General features: G+C 48.7%; 1 protein-coding gene across 1 annotated transcript in view; it reads left to right on the top strand.

Moving 5' to 3' along the window:
* The window catches only part of EP400 (E1A binding protein p400), a 71,135-nt gene extending 61,261 nt beyond the window's left edge, over nt 1-9,874 (top strand). The window contains exons 44-54 of the mRNA XM_029286703.1: nt 328-546; nt 1,297-1,342; nt 1,449-1,565; nt 2,748-2,948; nt 3,446-3,606; nt 4,418-4,624; nt 5,897-6,086; nt 6,525-6,661; nt 7,735-7,893; nt 8,771-8,848; nt 9,611-9,874. Of these exons, the coding sequence (XP_029142536.1) occupies nt 328-546; nt 1,297-1,342; nt 1,449-1,565; nt 2,748-2,948; nt 3,446-3,606; nt 4,418-4,624; nt 5,897-6,086; nt 6,525-6,661; nt 7,735-7,893; nt 8,771-8,848; nt 9,611-9,874 (1,779 nt within the window). The remainder of the gene's footprint in view (nt 1-327; nt 547-1,296; nt 1,343-1,448; nt 1,566-2,747; nt 2,949-3,445; nt 3,607-4,417; nt 4,625-5,896; nt 6,087-6,524; nt 6,662-7,734; nt 7,894-8,770; nt 8,849-9,610) is intronic.
* Nucleotides 9,875-13,932: the final 4,058 nt, after the last annotated feature.

The following is a 13,932-nucleotide window of genomic DNA, read 5'->3' as shown; positions in this document are numbered from 1 at the left end:
TCCTTCCTTCCTTCCTTCCTTCCTTCCTTCCTTCCTTCCTTCCCCCCCTCCCTCCCTCCTCCTCTCCATAAATTCCACTCCCTTCTAGCACTGATGATGTTACCTAGTTGGGTCATGAAACGTTCCCGCTAGAAAATTACCAAGCTCAGAGAACACCAAGGACCCCATATTAACTAGGTAATTGGAGGCTGGTCCTTCCTGCTCAGCCCTAGACAGAAGGAAGCAAGCTCAGACCACATCTGGACGCCTTGCCAAGGAAATGGCAGCCCCCCCCCCCCCGCAGGAGAGGCTCTACTGCCAACTCTTTGGCTCTCTTCTTCTTTCCAGGCTCTGGCAGAACAACAGAGAGCTCAACAACAAAACGCCCCACAGCAACCGCAGGGGCAGCAACAACAGCAGCAACCCCAGCAATCCGGACAGCAAGCCGCTCAGCCAATGGCGGGGCAGCAAGGGCAGACTCAGCCCCAGGGGCAAGGCCAAGGCATCCAGCAGCCCCAGGGGGGGCTGCAGGCAGCCGCGACCACCGTGGCAAACACCGCTGTGTTGGTAAGAGCCTCCCGCGAGCTGGCCAAGAGGCCGGGAAAGGCTCGGGGTAGGCAACCGAGGGTCCCCAAAGCAACCCCTGGATTTTATGCGTGGCTTTTGGGGAGATTCCTCTCCCTACTCGGAGGTTCGGAGAGATTACACGATTCACGCTAAATGGTGTAGCGGTGAGGCAAGGAGACGGGGGAGTTCTAGCCCTGCCTTAGGCGTGAAAGCCAGCTAGGCGACTTTGGGCCAATCAGGAGGACACTGTGAGTTGTAGTCCCACTTTGGGCATGGAAGCCGGCTGGGTGACTTTGGCCCAATCACCTGGCGACAGTGAGTTCTAGTCCTGCCTTAGGCATGAAAGACAGCTGGGTGACTTTGGCTCAATCATCTGGTGACGGTGAGTTCTAGTCCCGCCTTAGGCATGAAAGCCGGCTGGGTGACTTTGGCCCAATCAGCAGGAAACTGTCAGTTCTAGTCCTGCTTTAGGCATGAAAGCTGGCTGGGTGACTCTGGGTCAATCATCTGGATGTGGTGAGTTCTAGTCCTGCCTTACCCATGAAAGCTGGCTGGCTTGGCCCAACTCACCTCACGGGATTGTTGTTGTGGGGAGAATAGGAGGAAAAAGGAATAACACATACGTTCGCCGCCCTGAGTTACTAACACTGACCCCATCAGGCCCATTAATGCTGGGAAAATATCTGGAGGGGATCAGGAGAGTCTGTCCCTGCTTCCTCTCATACCAATGTGGATGCCTTCTCTCTCCAGGCTGGAACCATGAAACCCACAGTGACTGGGACCAGCATACAGACAGGTATATTCAGCCAGTCCTTGCAAAGGGGAAAGTGGCAGAATACATGTTCCCACCCTCCCCCCCCCACACACAATTTCTGCCCCACCTGCAACCCGAGTGACCTCAGCTTTCCTTTCAGCCACCGTGAGCGTCAACACCATGACTGGGGTCCCCGCGACGACGTTTCAACCCATCAACAAGCGGTTGGCCTCACCCATTATACCCGGGACGCTGGCGGTGAGTGGTCGCTCCTCGGAGCAGAAAATTAAGGCAGTTAATTCTGTAAAAAAGGACCGCTTTCTATTAAAGCGGAGGGATCTCCTTTGGAGGAAGAGATAGGATTGGAATTAGGGTGCTTCGGTGCACAAGTCATCCAGATGTTCAGATTGGATCTGGTATTTTTGTCCACCTGTCGAGTCCTTCCCAATGACCTGGGATAGGCAGATGTGGATGTGTTACAAGTACCGTCGCAGGATGTAAGCAGTTCTGAATAGAGCTGCCTTTTGCAATTGACTGGTGCTGATTTTGTCAATGCTGGCTGCTGCTGCTGCTGCTTCTTCTTCTTCTTCTTCTTCTTCTTCTTCTTCTTCCTCTTCCTCTTCCTCTTCCTCTTCCTCTTCCTCTTCCTCCTCCTCCTCCTCTTCCTCTTCCTCTTCCTCTTCCTCTTCCTCCTCCTCCTCCTCCTCCTCCTCCTCCTTCACACAGTCAGCCAGATGTTCAGACTGGGTGTGGATGTTTGATGGTGTTACAGATATTGTCAGAGGATGGAAGCTGTTCCCAGTAAAGCTGCCTTTTGCAATTGACCAATGGCAAATTTGTCAATGCCAATAGTGCTCAAGTGGTGCTCCAGTTGTTTTGGGATTGCACCCGAGGCTCCGATTACTATTGGTACCACCCTTGCTTGCCTGTGCCACAGTCGTTCTGTTTCTATTTGTAGGTCTTTGTATTTTGTTACCTTCTCCAGTTCTTTCTCGTCTATTCTGCTGTCTCCAGACACCGCCATGTCCACTATCCAGACGTTTTGTCTTTCTTACCGACAATTGCTAAATTGTTGTTGTTATCAAATCTAGTTCAGTGATAACACGAACCTCTATTTAAGTAAACTTGAAAGTGGTTTGGCTGCATTGATTTAAAGACATTCCCTATTATATTATTATTTCGGATCGAAATCCCGTCCTCCTAAGGTTGGCGTTGTGGGTTAACAAGGGACGGCGTCACCCTGTTGGATGAAGGTGGCCAAACTGTTAACAGATGTGACCGAAGAGACTTGAGAGATAGGAAAGATTCAAGAGAAAAATTGGCCCTGAATCCGACTTTTCAGCCGGGCAACCGGCATCACAGCTCGCAGTTCCCTTCCGGCGAGGCGACTTCGGCCGCCAATCTGCCAGGCTTCCATATTTTCTCCTCCTTTTTTAGACCTCAGCAGCAGGAACCACCACTGGTCAGGTGACCCATTCCCAGCAGAGAGGCGCCAGCAGCACGTCGGTCACCTCCGCGGAACTGGTGACGCTCGCGTCTACACCGGGAGTTCGAGCGGTCACTTCGGTGACAGCTTCAGCTGTGGTGACCACTAACCTGACCCCAGTCCAGACCCAGCCGAGGTCTTTGGTCACTCAGGTGACCCCAGGTAAAATCTGGAAGCGGGGGGGCTACATCCTTGAGGGTAGCGTTTTTCAACCTCGGCCACACTCTGCCGCAAGTGTTTTTTAACCTCAGCGAGGTAGAAACGGGGGCCACACAGTTCCCCTGGGCTGCACGTTGATTTTTATTTTATTTTATTTTAAATAACACTCTTCTATTTTCTGATATATAAAAAGAAACTTTAAAATGAGAAACGTTTTGTAATATTTTGTTGAATTTCTTTGCCGCCTATCCTGCCCTGGGGCCGTTCTACCCACAGTTATAAGATAAGATAACCTTTATTGTCATTTTTTTTTTTTACTGTGGGCACAACGGCGCACATCAAAAGTGAAATTTAGTTGCCCGCTCTCAAAGCGCCAAGTCCAAAAGTGGTTTCCAAGTAGAAACAAAATCAGTCGTGTTCTTTTCTTCAATGAAAGCAGTCCATTTAGCCACCTCTGCCACTTTGTTTTCCCCCTCTTAATTATTTTTTTCTCCCTCCAGCGGCTACAGCCAGCGTGCAGCTCTCCGGAAAGACCATCCCTCAAAATCACTTCCAGCTCCTACGCCAGCAGCAGCAGACAGGAGGACAGGTCCAGGTTCCCCAAGGCCAAGGCCAAGCCCCATCACAACCCCAGATTAAGACCGTCGGCAAGATCTCCCAGGTGAGGATCAGGAGGGTCTCTGCCTTTGTGGTTCAGAGGCTGGGCGATCCCTCCCTCCCTCTCTCCCAGGGCTTCAGCTTCCAAAGAAGCCGGGAATAGGCGTGGAAATGGAAATAATAGGAATAGAATAGGATGGGATGGGATGGGATGGGATAGAATAGAATAGAGGATGGACTAGAATAGAATAGAATAGAATAGAATAGAATAGAATAGAATAGAATAGAATAGAATAGAATAGAATAGAATAGAGGATGGGATGGAATGGGATAGAATGGAATAGAATAGAATAGAATAGAATAGAGGATGGGATGGGATGGGATGGGATAGAATGGAATGGAATGGAATAGAATAGAATAGAATAGAATAGAATAGAATAGAATAGAATAGAGGATGGAATGGAATGGGATAGAATGGAATAGAATAGAGGATGGGATGGGATGGGATGGGATGGGATAGAATAGAATAGAATAAAATAGAATAGAATAGAATAGAATAGAATAATAGAATAGAATAGAATAGAATAGAATAGAATAGAGGATGGACTAGAATAGACTAGACTAGAATAGAATAGAGGATGGGATAGAATAGAATAGAATAGAATAGAATAGAATAGAATAGAATAGAATAGAATAACAGAGCTGGAAGGGACCTTGGAGATCTTCTAGTCCAACCCCCTTCTCAGGCAGGAAACCCTACACCCTTTCAGACAAGTGGCTGTCCAGTCTCTTTTTTCCCAGGGGTGCCTCCCCTTCCTGGCTGGGGAAACCATACAAGACGTTGGAATTTGCATTCTTTGCCTTCCTCCAACCAGGAGCAGCTCATCAAGTTCCAGAAGCAGAAGATGCAGGCAACACAACAACAAGCCCCCCAGCCCCAAGGAGCCCCCGGGGCCCAGCAGCAGGCAGCCCAGGTTCAGGTGCAGCAGCAACAGACGCAGCAGCTCACGGCAGTGGCGGCCTCCAGGCCAGGCGCCGTCCTTGCTGGCACCACAGTCACCGGCCTCCAGGTGGCCCGGCTGGTGAGTGACCGCTTGACCATCCCAGCGTGGTCCAGTGCTTTGCCGGGTCTTACAGGGCGGGCCCGTTCTCCCCAAAAGTCCATCTTCTTTTGTCACTGAATCTTACTGAGATTTTTTAGAAAGGGCAATAAAAGCTAAGACGAAGTTTTTAAAAAGTGCAAGAAGCAAATTAGTGAAAACAAACCCTCCCCCTTTAAAGGAAGCAGCTTCCCACCCCCATCACAGCAAGTGTAGTCCTTCACTTACGACCAGTTACTTAAGAGAGACTGTTTGCAGTTACGACAAACCCCAAAAAAGGCACTTAACGAGCCAGATTTGAAGTTACGACAGTTGGGAAGGGCTGGGCAATTTGGAGGATTGAAGTCAACCCATCTTAAAATGGCCACGATTGAGAAAGGTTGGCTTAAAACCTCGGCTGAACCAACCAACAGAGCTCCAGCAACCATAGAGTCTTATCTAGAGAAGCCAGACCCTAGGGAATTCTGGGAGTTGAAGTCCACCCGTCTTAAAGTTGCCCAGGTTGAGAAACACCGGTCTAGATCAGGGGTGTCAAACTGCCGGCCCGCGGCCCGGATGCATCACGAAGAAACCATGCCGGCAATGGGGAAAAAGTTCTGATATGTCACGTGTTTGACATGTCTGGTCTAGACCAGGGGTAGGCAACCTTGGCTCTTTGATGACTCGTGGACTTCAACTCCCAGAATTCCTGAGCCAGCCTGGCTCAGCTTAGAAACCTCTCCCTTTCCCCTCAGCATGGCTGGCTGAGGAATTCTGGGAGTTGAAGTCCACGAGTCACAAAAGAGCCAAGGTTGCCTGTCCCTATCCTAGACTAAACAGGCAAGACTTTGAACATAGAATAATACGCTGGAAGGGACCTTGGAGGTCTTCTAGTCCATCCTGCTGCTCAAGCAGGAGACTCTAGACCATTTCAGACAAATGGCTGTCCAATCTCTTCTTGAAAACCTCCAGTGATGGAGCACCCACAACTTCTGGAGGCAAGCTGTTCCACTGGTTAATTGTTCTCACTGTCAGGAAGTTTCTCCTTAGTTCTAGGTTGCTTCTCTCATTGATGAGTTTCCACCCGTTGCTTCTTGTCCTGCCTTCAGGCGCTTTGGAGAATAGCTTGACTCCCTCTTCTTTGGGGCAGCCCTTGAGATACAGGAAGACTACTATCACGTCCCCCCTCGTCCTTCTTTTCGTTAGACTAGACGTTCCCAGTTCCCGGCCTCTTGCTTTGCGCCTGTACAGTAATCCCGATTCCTTCCTGCTTAGACTCGTGTTGCTGCTTCTCAGCTTCAAGGCCAAGGCCAGATCCAAGGTCAGACGCCTCAAGCAGCCCAAGTGGCTTTGGCCAAGCCACCCGTGATGTCCGTTCCGGTGGTGTCCTCGGCAGGGGTTACCGCCCTCCCCGTCACCGTCTCTGGAATCAGCGTGGCGATTGGGCAGCCGCAGAAAGCAGCAGGTATTTGGGCAAAAAGGATTGGGGTGGGAAATGGGGCTGGGGGGAGGTCTTCAGTTTAGTGCAGGGGTAAGCAACCTTGGCTCTTTGATGACTGGTGGACTTCAACTCCCAGAATTCCCAAGCCAGCCTGGCTCAGCATGGAAACCTCCCTTTCCCCTCAGCATGGCTGGCTCAGGAATTCTGGGAGTTGAAGTCCACGAGTCATCAAAGAGCCAAGGTTGCCCACCCCTGGTTTAGTTGAACTCCTTGTTCGTTTGTTTATCCACTTCCTGTAGCTGCCCAGTCGATGAGTCTGGGTGGCTTGCAATTAAAAACATCCAGTATATATATATATACAGGTAATCCTCCACTTACAACCGTTCGTTTAGTGACGGTTCAAAGTTACGACGACACTGAAAAAAAGTGGCTTATGCCTTCTGCTCTTTGCGTCCCGCGCAGGAGGGCAGGCAGTGATGACTCAGCCGCTCCACGTCCAACAGTTTTTGAAGGTGAAGCAAGCTCAGCACCACCAGGCGGCCCAGCAGAAGGTCATCCAGCCACAGGTGGCCCAAGGACAGGCAGGCGTTCAGCAGAAGGTCAGTCTCCCTCCTCCTTCTCCTCCTTCAACTCCTAGCACTGATGATGTTACCTAGTTGGGTAATGAAATGTCTGCAAGAAAACAAGCAAGCTCAGAGAGCATTGAGGACCCCATAGTTGTCATTCTCCTCCTCCTCCTCCTCCTCCTCCTCCTCCTCCTCCTCCTCCTCCTAATAAAGCTGTCAGATATTGGATTATTTGAAAGCAGTCTGGCCAAAGTTTGATTTTTCTTCTCCTTTGCCTTCTCTTCCCTCCCTTCCTTCCTTCCTTCCTTCCCTCCTCCCTCCCTCCCTCTCATTTTCCTCCCTCCCTTTCTCCCCTCCCTCCCTCCCTCCCTCCCATTTTCCTTCCTTCTCTTCCTTCCTTCCTTTCTCCCTCCCTCCCTCCCTCCCATCTTCCTTCCTTTCTCCCTCCCTCCCTCTCATTTTCCTTCCTTCCTTCCTTTCTCCCTCCCATTTTCCTTCCTTCCTTCCTCCCTCCCTCCCATTTTCCTTCCTTCCTTTCTCCCTCCCTCCCTCATTTTCTTTCGTTCCTTCGTTCCTTCCCTCCTCCTTCCCTCCCTCTCATTTTCCTTCTCCTCCTCTTCCTCCTCTCTGCAAAACCCCATTTCTCCTCTTCCTCCCCTTCTCCTCCTCCTTCTCCCCCCATTCCTCCTCCTCCTCTCCACAAACCCCATTCCTCCTCCTCTTCCTCCTCCTCCTCATTCTTCTCTTCTTCCTCCTCCGTTATGTAAGGGTTCTTTTAGATTTCATCATCAGAAACGCATTCCTTGGAGAGCCCCCCCCCCCAAAATTGCCGTTCCTAGGGGAAGTTGACCCAATTGGAAGGTCCTCTCGGTCACTTCTGGGTCATGATGGAGGTCTGCCCGCGTTAGAGGGGAAGCGGCAGAGTCATCCACGTCTTAATTTCTTCTCCACAATTAACCCGGGTGCTTCCCCCCCACCCCTCCATCCTCTTGGAAAGGCAGATGAGTTGATCTTCCCGGCCAGTTTTAGGGCCTCGAACTCAGCTCCCTCCAGGTCTAGCCTAGGCAGACACCAATCCTTACCTTCCGTTCCTGGATCGTCACCATGTTAACGCCCAGCAGGTCACCGTCCAGACCCAACAGCCGGCATCTCAGCAGCAGAAAGTCTACGCCGCCCAGCCAGCCATCAAAGCTCAGTTCCTACCAACGTCGATTTCTCAGCCCCAGAAGTCGGGGGGGACGCAGCAGGTCCAGACCCAAATACAGGTAATGAACGCCCCCTGTCCCCTCCCCCTCCATTTCATTTCATTCCTTGGGAAGGGAGGGCCCTGGAAACCTTGGTGCTGAGACTCTTCTCTGCTTCCTCAACGTTTCCATCCGCCTTACCCCACCCCACCCCCCAGATGTGCGCAGGTAGTCTTCGACAACCGTCATTTAGCTTTCAATCACGGTTGTTCAGTTCTGAGGGGTTGCCAATGCAAGTCCTCGTGTGAAAATGCCCAATTTTTATGCCTTTTTTTTTTTTTGCAGCAGTTGTAACGTGAATGCTGCAGTCGTTTTGACAACCCATTATTTGCTACGTAGGATTTTTTTTTTTTTAAATTGGAAACCAGAATTAAACACCACCTACCAAACAAAAGTCGTAATTGAGGTGATTGCAGGACTCTGCAAACCGGCATAAAGATTGGGCCAGTTGCTAAGCGCCCCAAAACGTGGCTCTTTTGGGGGAGGGAGGGTGGCCATGAGAACTTCAAATCTGGGTCATAAGTCCCTTTTTCGGGATACGCTTTAACTTTGAACGGTCACTAAATGACCAGTCATAAGTCAAGGACTACCTGTAAGAACCCACGGGCCAGGTCTCCACATAAAGGTATCTAGTCTTTGACTGTAATAAACGTTGGCTTGGCTTGGCTTGGCTTGGCTTGGCTTGGCTTGGCTTGGCTTGGCTTGGCTTGGCTTGGCTTGGCTTGGCTTGGCTTGGCTTGGCATGGCTTGAGTTGAGTTGAGTTGAGTTGAGTTGAGTTGAGTTGAGTTGAGTTGAGTTGAGTTGAGTTGATGGAAGACAAATTAACCTGCTGCACGTTGTTGAATTGTGCACCCTCCAGCCCAACCCCCACCCACACACAATATCTTGCTCTTAAAGGTTGCCAAGATCCCACAGGTGGTCTCCCAACAAGCAGCGGTGGCTAATATCCAGCAGATGGTTTCGGTTTCCCAACAGGTAAGTGTTTTCTAGAACCGGTTGGCTCTTCCAGGTATGCCCAGCTGGAAGTGGCTTCCTCAAAGAAGGCAGCTGGGTCTCGAAGCTCAGTGTAGTTGTGTGGTCTCAGCTTGTCAGAAAGGTGTTCAAATTGGCCCACTTGGGACCAACTGCCCCAGGCAAATCTAAATTCATCTGATCCACCATTGATGGGCATCTTGTAGTCCTCCAGAGGTGGCTTTGAAGCAACTCCTAGTTGACCATCCTTGTGAAAGGCTGCCCGTAGTGCTAATAGGCCTGGTGGGCTGTCCTTTGCCAAGCCATTTTCCAACCCCTAATGAAAATAAGAGAAGGAGTTTGAGGTTGAGGTTTGCCAAAAGAGGAAACCAAAGGCAAGTCCACTGGGAGTTGTTTTTTTTAAAAGGCGTAGTAGATCCAACTTAGAACTAAGGAGAAATTTCCTGACAGTGAGAACAATTCACCAGTGCGACAGCTTGCCTTCAGAAATTGTGGGTGCTCCAACACTGGAGTTTTTCAAGAAGAGACTGAACAACCACCTGCCTGGGGTGGTTATAAGGTCTCCTGCCTGAGCAGGGGTTGGACTAGAAGACCTCCAAGCTCCCTTCCAACTCTGTCGCTCATAAAAACCAAGCATCTCTTCCTCAAGAATGCACAACTGTACGCCACAGTGGCCAAATATCTATTTCTCTTAGCTTGTTAGGGAGCATCCAGCGGCACCCAACCTGCCTTCCTTCACATCTCTTTGCTCTCCCCCACCACCAGGTCCAGGCTCAACCCCAAACGGTCACCTTGTCCCAAACCACAGCGGGACAACACCAAGTGCAGGTCATCCCGGCCACCACTGCCACGGCTCAGGTCGTCCCCCAGAAACTGATCCAACAGCAAGTGGTCACCACAGCCTCCCCTCAGATCCAAGCCTCGGTCGTGCCTGCCCAGGCCCCCGCCCCGTCCGACGGGCAGAGCCAGCAAGCGAAAGTGCAGATGAGAGCGCCCGTCCGATTAAAGGCTCCGAACAAACCCAGCTGAGTCCACCTTTTTTTTTTAACCGTAAGCCGCTACGCCAGGGAGAGCTCTCTCGGTGGTCTCCCATCCCGCCGTAGATCGGAGGCAGGGCGATAAAACCTCCACTCGTTCTGCGCCGGGAAGGGCCGTTTCCCCGTGCCTCTCCTCCAGACTTCTCTGCTTCCCGGGAGAGATTCGTGGATTGGAAACCCCCCCCGACTCCCGAGGAAACGCCGTTCTTTCGAACCCTCCGTTAGCCCGACCGCTCGTCAACTCTCAACTGCCCTCTTTGATGGAAACCACCCAGTTGCTTCTGCAGGGTTGGCGGCAACGCCCGTCGTGTCCTCGTCCCTGTCCGAAGGGGGAAATTCTTTTTTTTTTTTAGCCTCGTGGGGTGCAAAGCCGGGACACCCCCAAAGGGGGTGGGGGAGGGAGGGGGGAGGACAGCAAGGTTTGTCCGAAGCGCCCCCTCCCTCTCTCTCTGTCGAGCCGAGAAAATGTGAAGATTTGTAAGTATCTGTAATTATGCACCATAGTTCAGTTGCCATTTCAGGGGTGAGCCTTTTTTAAACGAACAAAAACATTCAATTGTGACCGGTTGGTTTGTGTGTGTGTGTGTGGGTGGGTGGGGGGGAGGCGTTTCGCTTACTGTTTTTTGCTTACTGGGTCTTTGTGTTCGTGCGTGCGTGCGTGCGTGTTATTTTTTTTTTTCCTTTTGTACAGAGAAGTCTTTGCTTTTGGAGCTTTCCGCGTCCCTTTTTTCACAATTTCAGATATTAAATGTACTAGACACGTGGTTGGTTGGTTGGTTGGTTGGTTGGGCTTTTTTCTTTTTTCAAGGTATTAATATTATGTGAGAGTAACTGTCTATTTCACGGTAGTCCGCCATTCTCGGCCCCTTCTTTTTTCATGGGTGAAAAGGAAAAAAAAAAAAAAATATTGTGTTTCGTCGCACATCCGATGTTGTTTTTTCTTGGTTTCGGTGGGGCTTCCGTGCTGAAGGAATATTTAACGTGCGAGTTTCCAGCGTTGGTTTTGGCCCTTTCTTTTGGCTAGTCTTGTTTTAAAAGTTCGGCTATATTTCCGTTGCAGAGGGATAAGAGGAGACACATTTGGGCAAATTATTATTTTTTTTCTTTTTCGTTAAAAGAGAGAATCAGCACCAAAATTTTAGACCTTCAGTTGTTTGAAATTCTTTCTTCTTCTTCTTCTTCTTCTTCTTCTTCTTCTTCTTCTTCTTCTTCTTCTTCTTCTTCTTCTTCTTCGCACAGTCAGCCAGATGTTCAGACTGGGTTTGGTATTTTTGTCTACCTATCAAATCTTATCTCCTCTTCCTCTCCTCCTCCTCCTTCCTCTTCTCTTCTTTCTTCTTTTCTTCTTCTTCCCCTCCTCCTCCTCCTCCTCCTCCTCCTCCTACTTATTGTAGCTAAAGTGGCACTCATGCCAAGCAGTCCTACCTCCAGATGTTCCCAACTTGAGGTCAACTGGTGGCCCCAAAACTTCGGCATCTCTGCTCTTTTGAACAGGCACAATTTCTTACCCTTTGTTACTGCTTCTTTGCTCTTCTAGTGCCATATCCTTTCTATTTGGAGCCTCTGGGGGTTTTTTTTTAGAAAAAGGTATGCTTTTTAAAACTATATATATATATATAAAAAAAACTTTCTACACGAAAGCAGGTAGACACTGTTGAAGTTCTCTTCCCACAAAACCTATTTCATAGCATAGACTTGTATTTTGTCAGTTAGTCTCTGCGAAGGAGCGGGTTAGGGAGTGATATAGTAATTCATTTGAAAATCAAGGTATTTTTTCGGGGAGACCTTTGGGCCCTGAGTAGCCTACAAGACCGGGATCTTGTCAAATGAGGGTCCCCCACATTAAAGTATACGGTCACTCTTCTTCCCACCTCCCATGCAAATCTACAAGTCAAAACTAATTTTGCTCCCAAATATGCTAAAATATTATGTGTGCACAAGGCTGTAGGCTACACATCCCTGTTCCTTAACCTCAGCAACTTGAAGCGGGGTGGACTTCAACTCCCAGAATTCCCCAGCCAGTTAAGGAACACTGCTGTAAATGAACTCTGTATGCATTAAATAACACCACCAATTTTTAATGTCACTCTCCTAGTTTTGAGTGTGTCAAGAAGCCGTGTCCGATTTCCGCGGGAAAATGCCAATTTAGATGGTTCCACGTTTCTGATACCCCCTCCCGTTCCTTACTTTTTTCCCTTGGCAAACTGACTTGTAAATACCTTTATGAACATAAAAAATAATTTGTACTTGACTGTAGGATCGGAAGGATTTGTGTTGTATCTTACCTGAAAGTGTAATAAAAGTGTACATTTTTATAACGTTCTTGTAATTGTGGTTACCTAATGTGTGTTTTGTCTCCTCAGGCTTTCCTCACTATGACATTTAGGGAGATGGAGCCTTAAATCTTGAAAGTTTTTCAAAATAGGTCTGGCCTCGCCACCTTATCGTCCACACGATGTAAAATTGTTCCGTTGTGTTGAAACTTTGCTAGCTCTGCACAGTTAAAAAAAAACCCTATGCAATATCCCAACTGAATATTCTCATATTTCCTCGTCAGCCTTGAGGGATGTTTTAAAGAGAAGAATTTTAAAAATACATGTCTTCGTTTTCTCTGTTCCCGTTTGATTTGTATTCGTTCTTATTATCGTTCTTAAAAAGTTATAATAATATATACAGCAGTGGCCAAAATTGTGGAAACCTTTTGGGAAAAGTGTATTTTTGAGGTTTGATGGCTAACACCACCACTTTTTTTTTTGGAGTAGTACCATAAAATTATATATCAATGGAAAGATTATTTAATCAAGGATGTAATGCAACATAGTTTGTTCAATTATCCGTACGGTATTCCATGAAAACTTGTAGCCAAATAACCAGAAAACGGAAGCATAACTTGCTTTAGGTGGATCTCAGGTAGCTTTCCTTCCTCTGATTGCAACCAATGAGCATGACTGTTTAGAGAGCCAATCAAGTGTCATCTTGTTTTGGTAATGAGCCAATCAATCACAGTAGGATCCAGTTATTGATCTCCTGTATTGAAGCCGAGAGGAGAACATTTGTCAGTGTGTTATGTGATGGCTATCGTGTTGGTTGGGTTTTTTTGTGTGTTCTTTCATTGAGTGAGCTTGTCAAACGTAATAAAATTAAAGTCATGGTGCAAAGAGTTGACTGGTCGCCCAGAAAGCGATGTAAAATAGTATTATGAAGTGAACAAGGCTACAGTGATAAAGAAATTAGAAGAAAAATGAGTGGAAACTTAACCAAAGGTGACATTTCTACTGTACGCTTTTCCCAAAAGGTTTTCCACAGTTTTGGCCACTACTGTATGGCATGGTGGGGGGAGAGACCAGGGGGAGGAATAGGCGATGCTCCTTTAGAAGCATCTTCTTTGCCCAGCCAGATGTGCTAGATTCCCAACCCAGTGTTTCCACACCTGGAATACCGCATCTGGTGTTGGTCCCCACATTACAAAACAGATGTTGAGACTTTGGGAAAAAGTGCAGAGAAGAGCAACTGAGATGATCAAAAGCCTGGAGACTAAAACATATAAAGAACAGGATTTGGGTTTGGCTAGTCTAGATAAAAGAAGGACTGGGGAGGGGGACAGGATAACAGAGTTCCACTATTTTAGGGGCTGCCACAAAGAAGAGTGGGGGGGTGTCGACCTATTTTTCCAAAGCAGCAGAAGGCAGAGACAAGAAGCAACGGATAGAAACTGACCCAAGGAGAAAAGCAAGCTGGAATTAAGGAGAAACTTCCTAACGGTGAGGACTATTAACCAGTGGGACAGCTTGCCACCAGAAACTGCGGGGGCTCTCCATCACTGGAGGTTTTGAAGAAGAGCCTGGACAGTCACTTGTCTCAAATGGTCTAGGGCAGGGGTAGGCAACCTCGGCTCTTTGATGACTCGTGGACTTCAACTCCCAGAATTCCTGAGCCAGCATGGGGGAAACTTTGGCCCCCTCATGACTCATGGACTTCAACTCCCAGAATTCCTGAGCCAGCATGGGGGAACTATGGCCCCCTTATGACTCATGGACTTCAACTCCCAGA

The sequence above is a fragment of the Protobothrops mucrosquamatus genome, unplaced genomic scaffold, assembly GCF_001527695.2.
Source record: "Protobothrops mucrosquamatus isolate PMUCROS unplaced genomic scaffold, P.Mucros_1.0 scaffold4644, whole genome shotgun sequence".
Classification (NCBI taxonomy): domain Eukaryota; kingdom Metazoa; phylum Chordata; class Lepidosauria; order Squamata; family Viperidae; genus Protobothrops; species Protobothrops mucrosquamatus.
Note: the sequence above shows the minus strand (reverse complement) of the source record. Positions and strands in the feature narration are given on the sequence as shown.